The 17,296-nt window shown below is 55.6% G+C and overlaps 1 protein-coding gene and 1 long non-coding RNA gene across 4 annotated transcripts; both read left to right on the forward strand.

The window, feature by feature from the left end:
* On the forward strand, positions 1-7,952 carry LOC144329373 (uncharacterized). Of its 2 annotated transcripts, XM_077961641.1 has the most exons (3): positions 1-1,509; positions 1,888-5,400; positions 5,540-7,952. In XM_077961641.1, the coding sequence occupies exons 1-2, from the start codon at positions 1,347-1,349 to the stop codon at positions 3,006-3,008; spliced, it is 1,284 nt and encodes a 427-aa protein (XP_077817767.1). In that variant the 5' UTR covers positions 1-1,346; the 3' UTR covers positions 3,009-5,400; positions 5,540-7,952. The 2 variants fall into 2 exon arrangements, with proteins under 2 accessions (XP_077817767.1, XP_077817766.1); XM_077961640.1 differs by lacking the exon at positions 1-1,509 and having other exon boundaries at positions 3,005-5,400.
* LOC114672198 (uncharacterized) lies at positions 6,698-9,077 on the forward strand. 2 transcript variants are annotated; one of them, XR_013403377.1, is made up of 5 exons: positions 6,698-6,993; positions 7,730-7,827; positions 7,970-8,154; positions 8,321-8,668; positions 8,757-9,077. It is a non-coding gene; the product is annotated as an uncharacterized LOC114672198 (long non-coding RNA). The 2 variants fall into 2 exon arrangements; XR_013403376.1 differs by having other exon boundaries at positions 8,321-9,077.
* The last annotated feature ends 8,219 nt before the right edge of the window (positions 9,078-17,296 follow it).

Consider the following 17,296-nt stretch of genomic DNA (forward strand, 5'->3'; position numbering starts at 1 on the left):
AAAAAAGACCTCAGAGAACTCTCCTACCCCTTCTACCAGAGGGGAAGGGGACCCAGCGAGAAGGTGCCGTCCATGAACCAGGGAGTGACCTCACCGGACATCGAATCTGCCAGAGCGTCGACCTTGAACGTCCCGTCCTCCGCAGCTGTGGAGATGCGTGTCTGTTGCTTTTACGCCACTCAGGCCGTGGCGTTTCCGGGTAGCAGCGGGTTGGAGGGAGCCGCTGTCTCTCTTCGTCGCCTGATGTCCAACGTCTTGACAGCTGTTGTTTCCATGTTTCCTGGAGTCTTTCAGTTGCTAAATCCGGCCTCTGCTACTCTCTTTGCTAAACATGCTAGTCCTTGATGAAATGGAATCTTGATACTTTAATACAGAGTGGAGCATAGTCACTAAATAAAACCTGGAAACATGTAGAAGAGTAGCGGGCAGGGAACATACCCCAGCCGCGCGGTCCACCCAGCTGCAGCCCCCAGCGCCGCCTCCTGGCCCTGGTTTCCCTGCCCGTGGGGCTGGGCAGCATCGCTGCAACTCTTGAATTGCTTTCCTGGGGCCACCGTGATCAAGCAGCACAAACCGGGCAATGGCTCAGGTTCTCTCTGCATCCTGGGAGCTTGAGATCCAGGAGTGGGTGGGACGGAGAATGGTTCTCCCTGGGTCACTCTGGAGGACCTCTTAAGGTGGACCTCTTAAGGGAGCCCTGGCTCCCACCTTGCTAAAGAGCGTCCGAGCCACACCTGTCTCCCTCAGGCCTCCAGTGGGTGCCCACGTGCAGCCCCCGCCGTGGGGTCACCCTGGGGTAAGGATCTCTCCTCCCCTGCTCACCTTCTGCTGGGCCTTGGCATCCCTGGGATGAAGGTGGCACCCTCGTGGCCTGGGCCTTGCCGGCCCACATCAGCCCCCAGCCCTCTGCTCCTTGGCCTCACCCGCAGCCTGCAGAAGGTAGGTGAGTTTCCTGGTGATAATATAATAATAGCAATGATGATCATGATGATTATGGCAATAACAATTATGACAGTCAACACTGCCACGTGCTGGGCTCTGGCCCTTTGCATGTCTGGGCCAGCTGTGCAAGGCACTGCTGGGGCTCCCAGGCTGGGAGCCAGGGACAGGCACTGCCACAGCACCCAAAGGGCCCCCGTGCCACCCCAGCGCCTGCTGGCCCTGAACCAGCTGCTCCGTGAGAGCTTTTTGCCAACTCTTCCGCTTGGCAGCATTTTAATCTGATGCAAGAGCCTTGTCGCTTCCTCAAAGCCTGTGTCTATGGCCGTGGGCAGCTGCCCGTCCCCGTGTAGGCAGAGCGGCGTCATGCCCTGTGGCCCCAGGTCCGGCTCTGGGGTTCTGGCTGGATGGGGCCTGGAACCTTCTGGGAGTCACCACTAACTGGCTGCAGCCACCGACTCCCCAGCAAGAACGTCCCTTCTGCAGGAAAATGGGGATGTCTGGAGCATTCTCTGGACAGCAGGAGATGCACGTCAACAGGCTGGCCCCGCCTCTTCCCTACCCGGAGTGGTGAGTGGGGATTCTGGGGACTTTCCCGGCCCCCATGGGCCTCGTGTGTCCTGGTGCCCATGTGTCCCCAGTCCCGGGGCCAGCCACGGTGTGGACCCCTCCACTTTCCTCCAGGCCTGAGGTGGGACCCAGGTGGCCTATCAAAGAAGAGCCCAGCCCAGACCCTCCCCGTGGGGGAAGAAGGCCACCGGGCACCGTGCCTTCCTGCTGCCTGCCAGGGTGAATCTCAGGGACCCCGGTGCAGGAGGGGTTGGCTCCGAGCTGGACAGGCCTCTGGGGTTGCCCTGGTGGCCTTCCCTGTCGCTGGGTCAGAGGTACCCAGGCAGGGAGGGTCCAGGCCCTGACAGAGCCTGAGGCATCCCCAGTCAATCCTGGCAGCAAAGGGCTCCTGGTGTGCGGCTGGCGGGGCGTGCGGCTGGCGGGGCGTGCGGCTGGCGGGGCGTGCGGCTGGCGGGGCGTGCGGCTGGCGGGACGTGACGTGCGGCTGGCGGGGCGTGCGGCTGGCGGGGCGTGACGTGCGGCTGGCGGGGCGTGACGTGCGGCTGGCGGGGCGTGCGGCTGGCGGGGCGGACGCTTCTGCCATCACCGGATTTACTGCTGGTGGAGACGTCTTCTGTGCCACACAGACGCGGAAACAGGCACAGAGACGGGCGGCCTCTGCCCCAGGTCACCAGGGAGGGAGTGGAGAGGCTGGACGCCCTTGGGCCCAGACTGCAGCCTCCCCTCCCCAATGTGCTGCGGCCCCCAGTGTCCCGGGCCCCACGTGGTACCTGAGCCTACAGGTGTCAACAAAGGCCCGAGGTGCGGACACAAAGGCGGGGACAGGCCCGAGGTGCGGGGACAAAGGCGGGGACAGGCCCGAGGTGCGGACACAAAGGCGGGACAGGCCCCAGGTGCGGGGACAAAGGTGGGGACAGGCCCGAGGTGCGGGGACAAAGGCGGGGACAGGCCCGAGGTGCGGGGACAAAGGCGGGACAGGCCCCAGGTGCGGGGACAAAGGCGGGGACAGGCCCCAGGTGCGGGGACAAAGGCGGGGACAGGCCCGAGGTGCGGGGACAAAGGCGGGACAGGCCCCAGGTGCGGGGACAAAGGCGGGGACAGGCCCGAGGTGCGGACACAAAGGCGGGGACAGGCCCCAGGTGCGGGTACAAAGGCGGGGACAGGCCCGAGGTGCGGGGACAAAGGCGGGACAGGCCCCAGGTGCGGGGACAAAGGCGGGACAGGCCCCAGGTGCGGGGACAAAGGCGGGGACAGGCCCCAGGTGCGGGTACAAAGGCGGGGACAGGCCCGAGGTGCGGGGACAAAGGCGGGACAGGCCCCAGGTGCGGGGACAAAGGCGGGGACAGGCCCCAGGTGCGGGGACAAAGGCGGGGACAGGCCCCAGGTGTGGGGACAAAGGTGGGGACAGGCAACCCCTGCAGTTCGAGGGTGGTAGGAGGCCACAGGTCAGTCCCCGGGAGGGCCAGGCAGGAGGTGGGCCCAGCGGGGCTGAGAAATGAGAGGCCGGTGCCCCTACGCTCACTGCAGGGGATGTGAGAGGGCGAGTGGTTGCTCAGTCACACCCACACCCGTGTGTACAGGACCCACGCCTGCCCGCCTTGCCTGCCCGCCTTGCTGTGGTGCCTGTTCATGGCTCACACGTGGGCTCGCACAGCTTCTCCCATTATTCAGGTGCTGCCGGGCCCTGCAGGGTTCAGATCGTCCCTGTGCTGCTTGGCGGGGTCACCCTCACACCTGCCCTGGCGGCCCCACCTGCCCAGCTTCTCTCCCCTCAGTGCTGTCTGTCCCGGAGCCTCCCATCAATGGGACCAGAGTGCTCCTTGCTGGCTGCTGCTGCCTGTGCTCCACAAGATGCCTGAGAGCCACCCAGGCACCGGACTTGCCAACACGCAGACACACACCTGGGCCGCATGGCCCTGAGCACACACCTTGCCCAACCCTCCTCTGGGCCGCAGTGCGGGCGCCAGCTGCCACCTGCTGGCGAACTGCAGCATCACGGCTCTCGCCCTCCGGAACCTTCCACAGCACCACACCAGCCTCTGGTCTGGCTGCAGATGGCTTGGGCTGGGCAGGGAAGCATCCGCTGTCAGGGAGCCTGGGACCACAGACTTTGCTCCAAGCGCCCGGGGCGGGTAGGGGCCAGGTCCAGTCTGAGGAGTCCTGCCTCCCTGAGGTAGACAGAGCTGGGCAGACATGGAGGAGACATGGGGGCTGCAGCCCTGGCCCCACTGCCCGACTCTCCCTCTGCATTTTGGGAGCCGGCAAGATCCAAGGGGGTCCCCAAGGCCCTGAGGCTGCACCGAGCACCCCTTTCCTGCTAGTTTTCAGACGCAGCGATGCCCTAGACACCCGGGGAGAGGTGACCCCCAGCAGGAAGCTGGGCCTGGTTTCTGTCCCTCCACAGCCACAAGGCCTGGCCAGGACGCCGGGAGCACCAGACCCTGGAGACTCAGCTCACCGAGGACTCGGGCGGGGGCTTCCCCCGGTGCCTGGGAAGCTGGGATCCCCACCCCCTGGACTCCCACCCAGACCTCATCTCAAGCCAGGTCTGTCTGCATCTCCTCGTCACTGCCCTGGGTCCTCCACTCCTGGACCCGACCCTTGTCTGTGGCAGCGTCGCAGCTGCTGTGTCCCAGGCCCCACAGCCGCTGCCCTTGGCCCACCTTCTATGTGGCCCATTAGAGGGGTGTGGGGGCTGCAACCTGCTTCTGCTGAACCCCCGGGCCTGCCAGGGGGCATCAGGATTCTGCACAGAGAGGCAGGGGTCCTGGCCAGACGTGCAGGTCCCCAGGTACCTAATTCAGGGCCTTGGGCCGAGGACTGCGTATTATCCTGGCCCAGGCGAGTCTGGGGGTGTCTGAGGGGCGGTGACACTTCTGGGCAGATTGTCCCTGCCCCACTCTGCTCTGCCCTACCCTGGCTGGCCCTCCTGGCTTCTCAAGGTGCTCCTGGCCATGATGGCACAGTCCCCCAGGCCCAAAATGTGCCCCTATGCTGCCTGAGTGCCGGTGCGGGGGCTGGTAGCACCCAAGGCCACGCCCTCCCCTCCCCGTCCTGGGGCACCTGCACCCACGTTGTGGCTACAGCTCCCTGGCTCCACCAGCTTCTCGTGACCCCTGAGGCTCCCCAGCCCCTGGACCACCATGGAAAGTTCCCTCCCCGCCCCTGTGCCCACTCCTTGGGAGACTGGCGTTAGATCTTGGCTGTGGGACAGGGTGGGCCATTCTGGGGGTGAGACCAGGGCTCTCCCACCTGGGGGACCCATCGTGGCTCTGGCCCTGGGCGGGTGACAGCCTGGCTTTCCTGTGTCCTCACCGCCCGCTCTTCAGCAAGATAGGGATGTGGATGACAGGACTGCTGGCCACAGAGGATCTGGTGTGGGCAGCCGTCAGGACGAGGGTAATGTGGGCGGCCACGGCAGTTGGTGCTACTGCTGGAAGGGGCCGAAGGTGAGGCCCTTCTGGGCTGTGAGTCCCTGAAAGCCACTGCCCCCACGGGGCTGCAGTCACGGAGCTGACCCGCTGCCGGGTTTCTGCCCCCTCCCTGTCCCTGCTGCTCCCCCGGCAACTGTGTCCCAAGCCTGACGCCCTGTCGGAGGTGGCACCTCCCTGGGCACGGGCACTTGGGTGCTGGTGCCTCCCCTGCTGCAGACTCCTTTGCTGTGGTCAGGGCCTCCTCCCTGCCCTGGCCTCGCCTGTGACCACAGGCCTGGTCGGGCCCGTGATGGCCACAGAGGGCACAGGCTGGGGCCAGGAGGCCACCGTCTCCTGGGGCACAGAGATGCTGGAGTGAGTCATGGAATCGTCCATCAGCAGCAGCAAGCTTTGCTGAGCACCAGCTGTATGCAGAGCACTGGCTGTATGCAGAGCACCGGCTGTATGCAGAGCAAAGGTGGGCCAGCTGGGAAGGGCCAGGGAGGACCTGGGGTCCCCAGTGTCCCCAGGAGCCTACACCCCTACCTGGGGGATGCCTGGGCAGCTCCTCCCTCCTTTACTTCCTGCCCTCTCCTTGCCTCCCCTCCTTCCTGCAGTTCCCACAGCTGTCTGGGGGCCTCCCCTGGTGCCTGGTTCAGCTGCAGGGAGAGATATGTGTGGACACTGCAACCCTCCCGAAGCTGGGCCTGGAAGAAGTGACTTCCCCAGAACCTTATCTGGGCCACAGAAGGGGGTTGGAAGCGGGGGTCTTGCCGCCCTCCCGTCCTCTGCATGCCAGGCGTGACCTGGGGCAGGGCCAGGGCAGGCTGCCTGGACACCATGGACCTGCCCAGCTGTAGGGGAGATGTGTCCTGCAGCCCCACCCATGGCCCAGGCCTGTGTGGCTGAGTGGACTGAGGACAGCTGACCCCCTTGGTGACTGCCTGGGCCCAGAGGGGAGTGGTCAGCTGGGTGTGACCAGCCCTGGGGGAAGGATCCAGGGACTGCATCCACTTAGGGATAGGAGGCAGCTAGCGGAGCCCTCCCAGCTGACCAGGGGAGGCCCTGTGGGCACAGGAGGGGCCCCAGGTGCAGGTGCAGGTGCAGGTGCAGGGCTCGGCGGCCCTGTGTCACCCAAGTGGTGTGTCTTGCCCTGTTTGATGGCTGACAAAGTGCCCTTGAATGTGTCAGAACCAGCATGGCCCCAGGGTCCTAACCTAACGTATCACCCCAAATTACCCTCACCCCAGCCTATCCCTGCCCTAAATTCACCCCAAGCCCCCACCCAAACTCCTTGACCCCAACACTAACCCTAGACCCAGCCCTACACCCCAAGCCCTAATCCCTAACCGCTAGCCTCACCCTAACCTTCCTACCGGATGCCACCTGGTAAACATCCTCCTGGCCACTATCCACTCCTCCCACGGGGCTCCAGGAGGCAGTGGGGTCCCTGGGAGGCTGCTCCCTGCAGAACATGATGGACAGACGCCTGAGCACCGGGCCCCAGCGCCCTCCGGCTTCATTCATCCTCCACAGGCACTTCCCCCTGGGCCAGAGGGCAGCCTGGCAGCCCTGGACTCCGGGAGGGCCGAGTCTGGGAAGCTGGAGGACGTCATCTTCCACTCTTGATGATGCTGCCCCAGGTCTACAGTCTGGACAGCGGGACAAGCTGCCCATTTCCTCCATCTCCAGTAATGAGAAGCAAATGCTGATCCTGGCCCGTCTCCTGGCTCCCGGGTTCCTGGGTTCCCGCTGCCCCTGCCAGTTCCCGGAAGATGCCAGCAGGAGGGAGGGCGGTGGAGCTGGACTTGTGCCTACAACAGGATCTGGCCATAAATGCGGTCAGGGCGAGGCTGCGGGGTGGGCCGCTGAACCTCCTTGTGGACTTTCTTCCCCGCCCTGGCCCGCAGCTGTCAGCCCTTCCTGGGAACTGCAGCCTTTGTTTGTTCCTTGAAGGAGCTGGTGCATTGCCTGTGAGCTCCTCTGCAGGCCTGGGGGTCTGCCTGCTGTCCACCCCCCAAAACCAGCTCCAGCAGCAGGCTGCAAGCCTGGAGAGGCCTCCAGGGGCCAGGTAGGGAAACTGAGGCCCCAAAAAGGCAGGGAACAGGTGCAGGGGGCCTGTTTGACTTGCGCTGGGACTGGGCTAGGTGAGTCGCCTCCAGGGCCCAGCCCCATCTTGGACAGAGGAAGTTGATAGTCAGGAAAGGCAGGAGTGGCCTCTTCTAACAATTTCAGCTCTGCAGGGGCCGAGGGTGGCGATGCTGACAGCATTTCCTCCAGCTCCCACCTGCCTGCTCCAGGGAATTCCCCACCCAGGCGTTGATATTCACCTGGTGATACTAATAATTGTCTCAGGTGACAGATTGTCTCAGCTGCTCTCCCACATGGCCCACGGGTCCCTGGAGGTTCCCCGGATTCTTTCAGGGGAGACCATGGGCCCTAAACGATCTTCATAACAAAACTGTGAGAAGCGGCCTGGCTTCTTCACAGCGCTCCTGTGTGCTCAGATCCAGCATGGCCCGACGGGGCAGCCCCTTTCCTTCCCTGATGCTGCTCCAGGGGAAGGAAGGGCCAGGGTCAATCCAGGGTGCTCCAGGTGGACAGCAAACACCCCTGAAACCAGGTGCCAGATGCATCCCCCTGAGATGCCCCCACCCAGTCTCCTGAGCCTCATTAGTCACCCCTCATTTTCCTTTGGGGACCCCAGGCCCTGGCTCCTGTCTGGTTAGAGGCTGAAGGGGTCTGAGCCACACCTGCCCTAGGGGACCTCCGGAGGGGTCTTGGTATGCTCTGACTTCTGTCTCCAGAAAGGAGCTCAGAACGCAGCTGGAGCTTCCCCCGGAGCCCAGGGTGTCCGTGTCCGAGCCACAGCCAGAGCGTGCCCTGGAGAGCCGCTGGGAGACGGGTGAGCTCTCGTCATCCTGTCCCCACTCCAGGCTCAGGCTGGAGCCGTGATGGCACCACTGCACTCCAACCTGGGCAACAGAGTGAGACCCTGTCTCTATAAAATAAAAACACAAATAAAGTAGAGCATGTGGTTTCTGCAGTTTCCTGGACAAAAATGCGTAACCCCAATCTCAATCATAAGAAAACATCCAATGTCCCCAACAAGGGGACATTCTACACACACCTGCCCAGCGCCCCTCAAAAGTGTCAAGGGCGTGGAAGACGTGGAGGGACGCAGAAGATGGGAGAGCCAGCGTGGCCTGTGGTGTGTTCACGACGGTCACAGGTCAGCGCCCACGGTCGCTCAGCAGCCATGCCAGGCAGGCCCCAGGGGCCCGGGAGGAAGCTGGGATGTGGCAGGATGGGGGTTGTGCACGGCCCCGCAGCACAAGTGCCCTGCTGACTCCAGGGTCAGCAACCCGCCCCCTCATCATGCCATTCCCCGGGGACAGGTCCTCGCCTGCCTCGCTGGCCCTCTACAGACAGGACAGGGACGGGTCGTCAGCTGTCACAGAGGCCCTCGCAGTTTTCTGAGTGTGGACTTGCTGTGCCTGCCCATGACTCCGTCCATGGACTCGACAGCACCCCACTGTCCATCACACCCCCATCAATGCCGCTTCCCGCAGCAGGACTCAACCCATGCTCAGGTTAATAGAGCATGGGACGGCCCCTGAAGACCAGCTATGGCGCCGGCTGGGAGGTCCCACGAAAGGATGGGCGCAACCCCACAGAACGGACCAGATGCTTGCCATCCATGCCTGGTGCCGCTTCTCTGTGGCGATGGTATCCAGGAATCACAGGTGGGAGTCACGGCCACCGTCCCTGTGGCACCAGCCGCCTGCTCACACAGCCACCGTTCACTCTAGCTTGGAGGTCCTGCTTCCTCAGGGAGGAGTGCTCCCGCCAGGGTCGAGGTGCTGGCCGCGTGGAGTTCGACATCGGGACTGTCCCCAGGGGCCTCTCTTCCCGCTGAATCGGCAGAGAGAATGTGAGCTCGCTGTCCGGTGAGCGGGGCCAGGGATCCTGTCCGCCGAGGGGACGCCAGATCGCTGCGGAGAGAGGACCGGACCCAGAGTCCTGCAAAGACCAGAACTGAGACCAGGCGACCAGCAGAGCCCGCACAATAAGAATGCTTCATTTTGCAAATGTATTTTCTTATTTTGTTCTTTTATTGTATATATTTATCATGTCCAACCTGATGTTTTGAAACGTGTTTACATGGTGGTTAAATCAAGTGGCATAACACACATGACTTCACATACTTCCCGTTTTTTTGTGGTGAGAACACTCAAAATCTACTCGCAATGATTTTCTTTCTTTTTTTCCTTTCTTATTGATTTTCAAGGATGACGCAATATGGTGTTATTAACTGTAGTCACCATGCTGTGCAGTACATCTCTTGAATTTATTCCTCTTGTCTAACGGATTTTTTTTTTTTTTTTTGAAATAGAATTTTGCTCTGTAGCCAGGCTGGAGTGCAGTCGTGCGATCTTGGCTCACTGTAACCTCTGTCTCCCAGGTTCAATCAATTCTCGTGCCTCAGCCTCCTGAGTAGCTGGGATTACAGGCACACGCCATCACCCCTGGCTAATTTTTTTGTTTGTTTGTTTGAGCCGGAGTCTCGCTCTGTTGCCAGGCTGGAGTGCAGTGGTGCCATCTCGGCTCACTGCAACCTCTGCCTCCTGGGTTCAAGCAATTCTCCTGCCTCAGCCTCCTGAGTAGCTGGAATTACAGGCACCTGCCACCACACCTAGCTAATTTTTGTATTTTAAGCTAATTTTGTATTTTAGAAATGGGGTTTCACCATGTTGGCCAGGATGATCTTGATCTCCTGACCTTGTGATCTGACCGCCTCAGCATCCCAAAGTGCTGGGATTATAGGCATGAGCCACCGCGCCTGGCCTAATTTTGTATTTTTAGAGATGGGGTCTTATCATGTTGGCCAGGCTGGTCTCGAACTCCTATCCTCAGGTGATCCACCTGTCTTGGCCTCCCAAAGTGCTGGGATTACAGGCGTGAGCCACTGTTCCCGGTCTGTAACAGAAACTTTGTACCCTTGGACCAACCCCTCCCCAGTTCCCAGCCTGTATATCCCCGGGTCCTCTCTCTGCTTCTGTGAGTTCAGCATTTCTAGGTTCCCTGTATGAGTGAGATCCCGCAGTGTGTATCTTTCTGGGCCTGGCCTCCTCTGTTCCACATAAAGTCCTGCAGTTCCAGTGACACATTCCCTCTTCTGTGGAGGAGCAGTTCTCTGACGTGGATGCCCTTCCCTGGCTGCCGGAGGCTGCGGCTGGTTCCGTCTGGCCGTAGTGGACAGCGCTGCGGCGAACATGGGGTGCAGGCGTCCCTTCCGCATACTGATGCGGCCTCCACGTGTCGCACTCGGGAGCGGGACAGCCGGCTTACGTGGTGGTTCACGTGTCGCACTCGGGAGTGGGACAGCCGGATTACGTGGTGGTTCACGTGTCGCACTCGGGAGTGGGACAGCCGGATTACATGGTGGTTCTGTGTTTAGGCTTCTGGGAACCTCCATGCTGTTTTCCATAACGACCATCGTCACAGACTTCTTACCGTGAAATCATTTTAGACTTGTAGAATCCTTGTAAAACTAGTGTAGAGAATGGCGATCTGTCATCTCCGGGCAGGGGAAAGGGAGCTGGGACGACCAGGCAGGAGGGAAGTTTGCTTTCATGATCTGTTCTTTACCTATTCAAAAACAATGAAAATAAAGGCCAAAGCTGTTGGGTCACTTGAGGCCAGGAGTTTGAGACCAGCCTGGCCAATGTGGTGAAACCCCATCTCTACTAAAAATACAAAAATTAGCCAGGTGTGGTGGGGCACACCTGTAATCCCAGTTACTCAGGAGGCTGAGGCAGGAGAATCGCTTGAACCTAGGAGGCGGAGGTAGCTGAGATCGTGCCGCTGCAGTCCAGCTTGGGTGACAGAGTGAGACTATCACAAAAAAAAAAAAAAAAGAAAAAAAGAAAAAAAGAAAAAAAGAAAAGAAAAACCACAAAAAACACAAAAAATGCGCCATTGCACTCTAGCTTGTGTGACAGAGTGAGACTACATTGCAAAAAAAAAAAAAGAGGCCAGGCGCAGTGGCTCAAGCCTGTAATCCCAGCACTTTGGGAGGCCGAGGCGGGTAGATCATGAGATCAGGAGATCGAGACCATCCTGACTAACACGGTGAAACCCCGTCTCTACTAAAAATACAAAAAATTAGCCGGGCATGTGGCAGGCGCCTGTAGTCCCAGCTACTCGGGAGGCTGAGGCAGGAGAATGGTGTAAACCCTGGAGGCGGAGCTTGCAGTGAGCCGAGATTGCACCACTGACTCCAGCCTGGGGGACAGAGCGAGACTCCATTTCAAAAAAAAAAAAAAAACAAAAAAACAAAAAAACCCAGGATAAGAAAAAAAGCAAAAAAACTCATTAAAATTAAAAAAATTTTAAATTTTAAAATAATGTTTAGTAAAAAATAATGTTTAATGTTTAACATGAGAAATGCTTATATGGTAAAAAATAAGGAAAAAGGAGGATCATTTAAAAAAGAGAAGAAAATAGAGTCAGAATTTATCTGATCTTTAGCGAAGAGCACTTTTCTAAGCATACAAAGGAAGAAATAATAAAAAAAGAGAGGAATGTGTTACCTCCCTAAAAACGCGTGCGTAAGAACAAGGGTTTGATCCTCACTGAGGTGCTGACTTAAGTCCAGCAGGCCCCAGAGCCGGAGGCTGAGTGCGAGCCACGGAGGTGACCCATGGCAAGAGCAGCGCGGCGTGTCCGTCCCGCAGAGACAGAAATGCGGTCAAGGGGTGTGGGAGGACCACGAGGAGGTCATGCCGAGCATGCCGCAGGCGCCCACCAAGCAGAGTCTGCCTTTTGAGGTGTGGTTCGGGGAGTTAGCTGGGCGCGAACCGCCGGCTGCTCCATTGGCTGCAACATAGACAAAAAAGGGGCCACATTAAACTGGAAATGCCAGACCTGCCTCGGTTTACTGTGGAGGACAGGACACAAAGGCCTAGGGAGATTGGAAGGCTAGGGTGGGTTTGTCACGTAAGACCTCCTCCCCCACACAGAAGGTCCAGAAGACAGACCTTTCGCCACACTGGGAACCAGATTAGTGAGGGGGATAGAGATAGGGACAGACCCCTGGGCCGCTCTTCTCTGAGGGCCGCAGACCTCACAGTGGGAGCCACAGCTGGAAAAGAGTTGCAATGGGAAGAATAGACCCCGGACGGCCGAGTGGAGGCTCTCAGCCGTCAGAGGCGAGCGGGATGCAGGCGCCAAGATGAGTAGCAGAGGCAGAACGACAGTCAGGCTGGACTGACCTCTTAACCACGGCTCTCCTAGGAGGAAAACAGAAAGCCTGGGAAGATGGTACTGGATCTGCGGGAGCGTCACCTGAGACGGGGAGTTCAAGACCAGCCTGGGCAATATAGTGACAGCCCCATCTCTAAAAACTAAAAAATTAGCTGGGCATGGTGGTGCACACCTGTGGTCCCAGCTACTCTGGAGGCTGAGGCAGGAGGATCGCTTGAGCCCAGGAGTTCAAGGCTGCAGTGAGCCAAGATTGCATCACTGCACTCCTGCCTGGGCAACAGAGCAAGACCCTGCCTCACAATAAATGACTAAATAACTAAATAAATAATCATGTTCTCAGCACGTATTTAATTTCCCCAATATATTGTGGGGGAAAAGAAGCTATAAAACAATCTACAGTAATAACCAGGAGAACTTAGGAGGACCCGCGGGTGCCCATGCCCGGCAGAGATTCACGAACACCGTTCACCCCCATAACCAGCAAGGGTGCTGCCGTCCAGAACCCATCACAGACGAGCAACTGTCAGGCCACAGCACCCAGCAGCCGGGCCCCTCCCCACCTGGAATGACGCTGCTGCCTGGGGACCCCAGGCTGCTGACACTGGACGCTGGAGCTTCCGAACACGTCTTTGCATCTGGACGTTCCCTCAGTGCACGTGTGTTGCTTTATGTTCAGAGACGTCAAATGTCATTTAATGAAAAGACTCCAGCTACAGAATTGTCCCCAGGAGTGCCCACTACAATGTCAGGAATCTCCCAGAAATGCACAGAAGGTGGGAAAGATGTTGAAGGATTAAGAGGCTTCTCGGGGGAAGGGGAGAGGGACATTTTTCTTCTACCCACGGACGGGTCTGTGTTTTCTGGTTTCTGTAACGAGTGCCGCAGCTCTGCATAGAAAACAGCGCAGACTTTGGTGTCCCTCCCAATTCCTGGTACATGAGTCAAGGGCTTCCCTAGCATCACCGTTGAGGGCAGGGCAGCCCCGGCTTCACAAAGTAAAGATGGAAAGGGCCAGGCCTCGCTGCAGGGTCACCCTGAGGCCATAAAATCCTGCACCTTATGCCTCGGGCACCATTTAATACAATTAAATAGTGCAATAAAGGAAGGGAGTCATAAAGAAAGCAAATGTCAGCCAGCGACATCCGGTACAGGCCACACCTGGGGTCCAGCCCTACGGGAGTGGAGTCTGAGACCCCTGGGAACCCCAGAGTCTACGCACCGCTGTGCCCAGCTAATTTTTTAACATTTCTGCAGACACAAGATCTCCCTAGGTTGCCCAGGCTGGTCTCAAACTCCTGACCTCAAGCAGTTCTCCTGGCCTCAAGCGGAGAGAACCACTCAGCCTCCCCAAATGCTGGGATTATAGGTGTGAGCCAGTGGACCCAGCCACGTGCTCTTCTTATGTAGCTTATCAGAGCGTATGACGCCGCCTCTCCCATTGCTGGGGATGTTAACCTTGACCCCTTGGTTCAGGTGGCATCTGCCAGGTCCCAATTTCAAAACCACATAAAAACATTACAAGAAGACTATGAACCTTTCATTTGAAAGCAGTCTTTAGATGCAAGCTTTATCTGACACATTAACATGTGAGACTGCTTTCAAATGAAAGACTGTATATCAAATGAACGAAAGGGCTTATGAAGGTATTGGAAATGAGATCATTGGGAAAAGAGTGGGCGAAGGGGCTTTCTTTTTTTTTTTTTTTTTTTTTTTTGAGACGGAGTCTCGCTCTGTCACCCAGGCTGGAGTGCGGTGGCCGGATCTCAGCTCCCTGCAAGCTCCACCTCCCGGGTTTACACCATTCTCCTGCCTCAGCCTCCCGAGTAGCTGGGACTACAGGCGCCCGACACCTCGCTCAGCTAGTTTTTTTTGTATTTGTTAGTAGAGACGGGGTTTCACCGTGTTAGCCAGGATGGTCTCGATCTCCTGACCTCGTGATCCGCCCGTCTCGGCCTCCCAAAGTGCGGGGATTACAGGCGTGAGCCACCGCGTCCGGCCGAAGGGGTTTTCTTATCACTCTTATTTACAACCCAACTTAATAAACACACAGCATACTACTTCCTGTTAATCTTTTTCCTATGTTTTCCAATTATTTTGATAATATACTTTACCACTGTGGCCCGTTCGTCTCCTGACTCACGTAAATAAAGTGTCCATATTTCTGAAAAAAAAAAAGAAAAATAAAAGAAGACTATGAACCAACATCCCTCATAAACACAGATGTAAAAATTCTAAACAAATTAAAAAAGTTTTATTTTACTTTAAGTCCTGGGATACGTGTGCAGAACGTGCAGGTTTGTTACACAGGCAAATGTGTGTCATGGTGGTTTTTGCTGTACCTGTCAACCTGTCATCTAGGTATTAAGCCCCACATGCGTTACCTGTTTGTCCTGATTCTCTCCCTCCCCTCACTTCCCACCCCGCAACAGGCCCTGGTATGTGTTGTTCCCCTCCCTGTATCCGTGTGTCGTCATTCTAAACAAGATGTTTTCAAATCAAATCAAACAATTTATTAAAATTATAACCAAAGGGGATTTATTCCAAGAATCTAGAGTTGGTCTAACATTAAAAATCAACGCAATTCATCATCTGAACAGACTAAAGATGACAAATCGTATGATCATCCCAGTCAATGCAGAAGAACGCACTTGACAGGATTCAACACCCACCCTTGATAAGAACTCTCCTAAAAATAGAGGAGAACTTCCTCGTCCTCATAATGGCATTTACAGAAAGCCTGCAGATGACATCACACTTACACACTAATGCTTTCCCCTGAAATCAGGAATAAGACCGAGATACCTGCTCTCGCCACTTCTAATCAGCATGGTGCTGGAAAGCATAGCCAGGCAATCGGGAAGGTGGATACATGTAAAAGATCTAGATTGGAAGCAGGAAGTGAAACTGTACAGATGATGTGACTGTGCATAGTCGAGAATCTATAAAAGGCAACGGCAGTTGTCCCTTGATATCCACGGGGCATTGGTTCCAGCACCCCTAGGACACAAAATGTGTGCATGTGCTAATCCTCTACATAAAATGGCATAGTCTTTGCATATAATCTACATACATCTTCCCATGTACTTTATTTGTTTATTTACTTATTTTTTTAAGGCAGAATCTTTCTCTGTCACCCAAGCTGAGGTGCAATGGCGTGATCTAGGCTCACTGCAACCTCCGCCGCCCGGGTTCAAGCGATTCTCCTGTCTAAGCCTTCTGAGTAGCTGGGACTACAGGCGTCCGCCACCACACCTGGCTAATTTTTGTATTTTCAGTAGAGACGGGGTTTCCCCATGTTGGCTAGGCTGGTCTTGAACTCCTGACCTCAAGTGATCCACTTGCCTTGGCCTCCCAAAGTGCTGGGATTACAGGCATGAGCCACCACGCCTGGCCACATTCTCCTGTATACTTTAAATCATCTTTATCATTTTAAAATTTCTATTAGGGGCCAGGCTCAGTGGCTCACGCCTGTAATCCCAGCACTTTGGGAGGCCGAGGCAGGTGGATCATTTGAGGTCAGGAGTTTGAGACCAGCCTGGCCAATGTAACAAACCCCCACCTCTATTAAAAATACAAAAAAATTTAGCCAGGCATGGTGGTGTGTATCACAGAATACCAGCTTCTCTTGTGGCTAAGGCAGGAGAATCATTTGAACCCAAGAGGTGGAGGTTGCAGTGAGCAGAGATCATGCCACTGCTCTCCAGCCTGGAAGACAGAGTGAGACTTTGTCTCAAAAAATAAATAAAATAAAATATTAACATAAAATAAAATAAAATTAGGCATTATAAATTTACTATATATGTGATTTCTTACAATACCTAATATAATGTAAATGCTATATAAATAGTTGTTATCCTGTATTCTTATTTGTATTATTTTTAATTATTGTATTTTAAACTTTTCTTCCTCAAGTATATTCCAACTGAGGTTATAGAGAGGGCCCACTGTGTAATTAGTGGGAGAGTTTATCAAGGTTAGAGGTACCAGAAGATCAATATACAAAAAACAATTGTTCAAGAATAGACAAAGGACTTGAGCAGACATTTCTGCAACAAGGTTATATGAATGGCCAATAAGCACACGAAAAGCTCAGCGTCGCTAATCACTAGGGAAATGGAAATCAAGACCACAAGGAGACACCACCTCACACGATCAAAACACAGAAAATAGCAAATGTGGTTGAGGATGTGGAGAAACTGGAACCTTTGTCCACTGTTGGTGAGAGCGTAAAATGGTAAAACTGCTGTGGAAAACAGTATGGTAGTTTCTCAGAAATTTAAACATATAATTACCATATGCTTCAGCAATTCCATTTTTCGGTATAGAGCCAAAATAATTGGGGCCAGGTGCGGTGGCTCACGCCTGTAATCCCAGCACTTTGGGAGGCTGAGGTAGGCGGATCACCTGAGGTCAAGAGTTCAAGACCAGCCTGGCCAACACAGCAAAACCCTGTCTCTACTAAAAATACAAAAATTAGCTGGGTGTGGTGGTGGGTGCCTGTAATCCCAGCTACTTGGGAGGCTGAGGCAAGAGAATCACTTGAACCTGGGAGGTGGAGGTCGCAGTGAGCCAAGATTGCACCATTGCACTCCAGCCTGGGTGACAGAGCAAGACTCCATCTCAAAAAAAAAAAAAAAAAAATTTAAAAGCAGGTCTTGAAAAGATATTTGCACACTCGTATTCATAGCAGTATTATTCACAACAGCTAAAGCGTGGAAGCCACCCAAGTTCCCTTTGACAGAGGAAGGGATAAACAGAATGTGGTCTGTCCTTACAGTGGAATATTATTCAGCCTTGAAAAGGAAGGAAGGAAATTCTGACACAGGCTACAATACATAGACAGCATGATGCTGAGTGAAATAAGCCAGACACAAAAAGAGCCACGCACTTAAGACTGGGTAAGATGAGAAATTCTGTCATGTGTATCTTTCCATAATAAAAAGTCCCCAAAAATCAACTGTATCTCTCTATATTAGCAATAAATAATTGGAAATGGGAACAAACAATATCATTATAATAGTACAAAGATATGAAATACTTAGGGAAAAATCTGACAAAGGATGTGAGAGACGAGTACAGTGAAAACTGTAAACCACTGGGAGGGA

This window comes from Macaca mulatta, chromosome 14 (assembly GCF_049350105.2).
Source record: "Macaca mulatta isolate MMU2019108-1 chromosome 14, T2T-MMU8v2.0, whole genome shotgun sequence".
In the NCBI taxonomy this organism is placed as follows: domain Eukaryota; kingdom Metazoa; phylum Chordata; class Mammalia; order Primates; family Cercopithecidae; genus Macaca; species Macaca mulatta.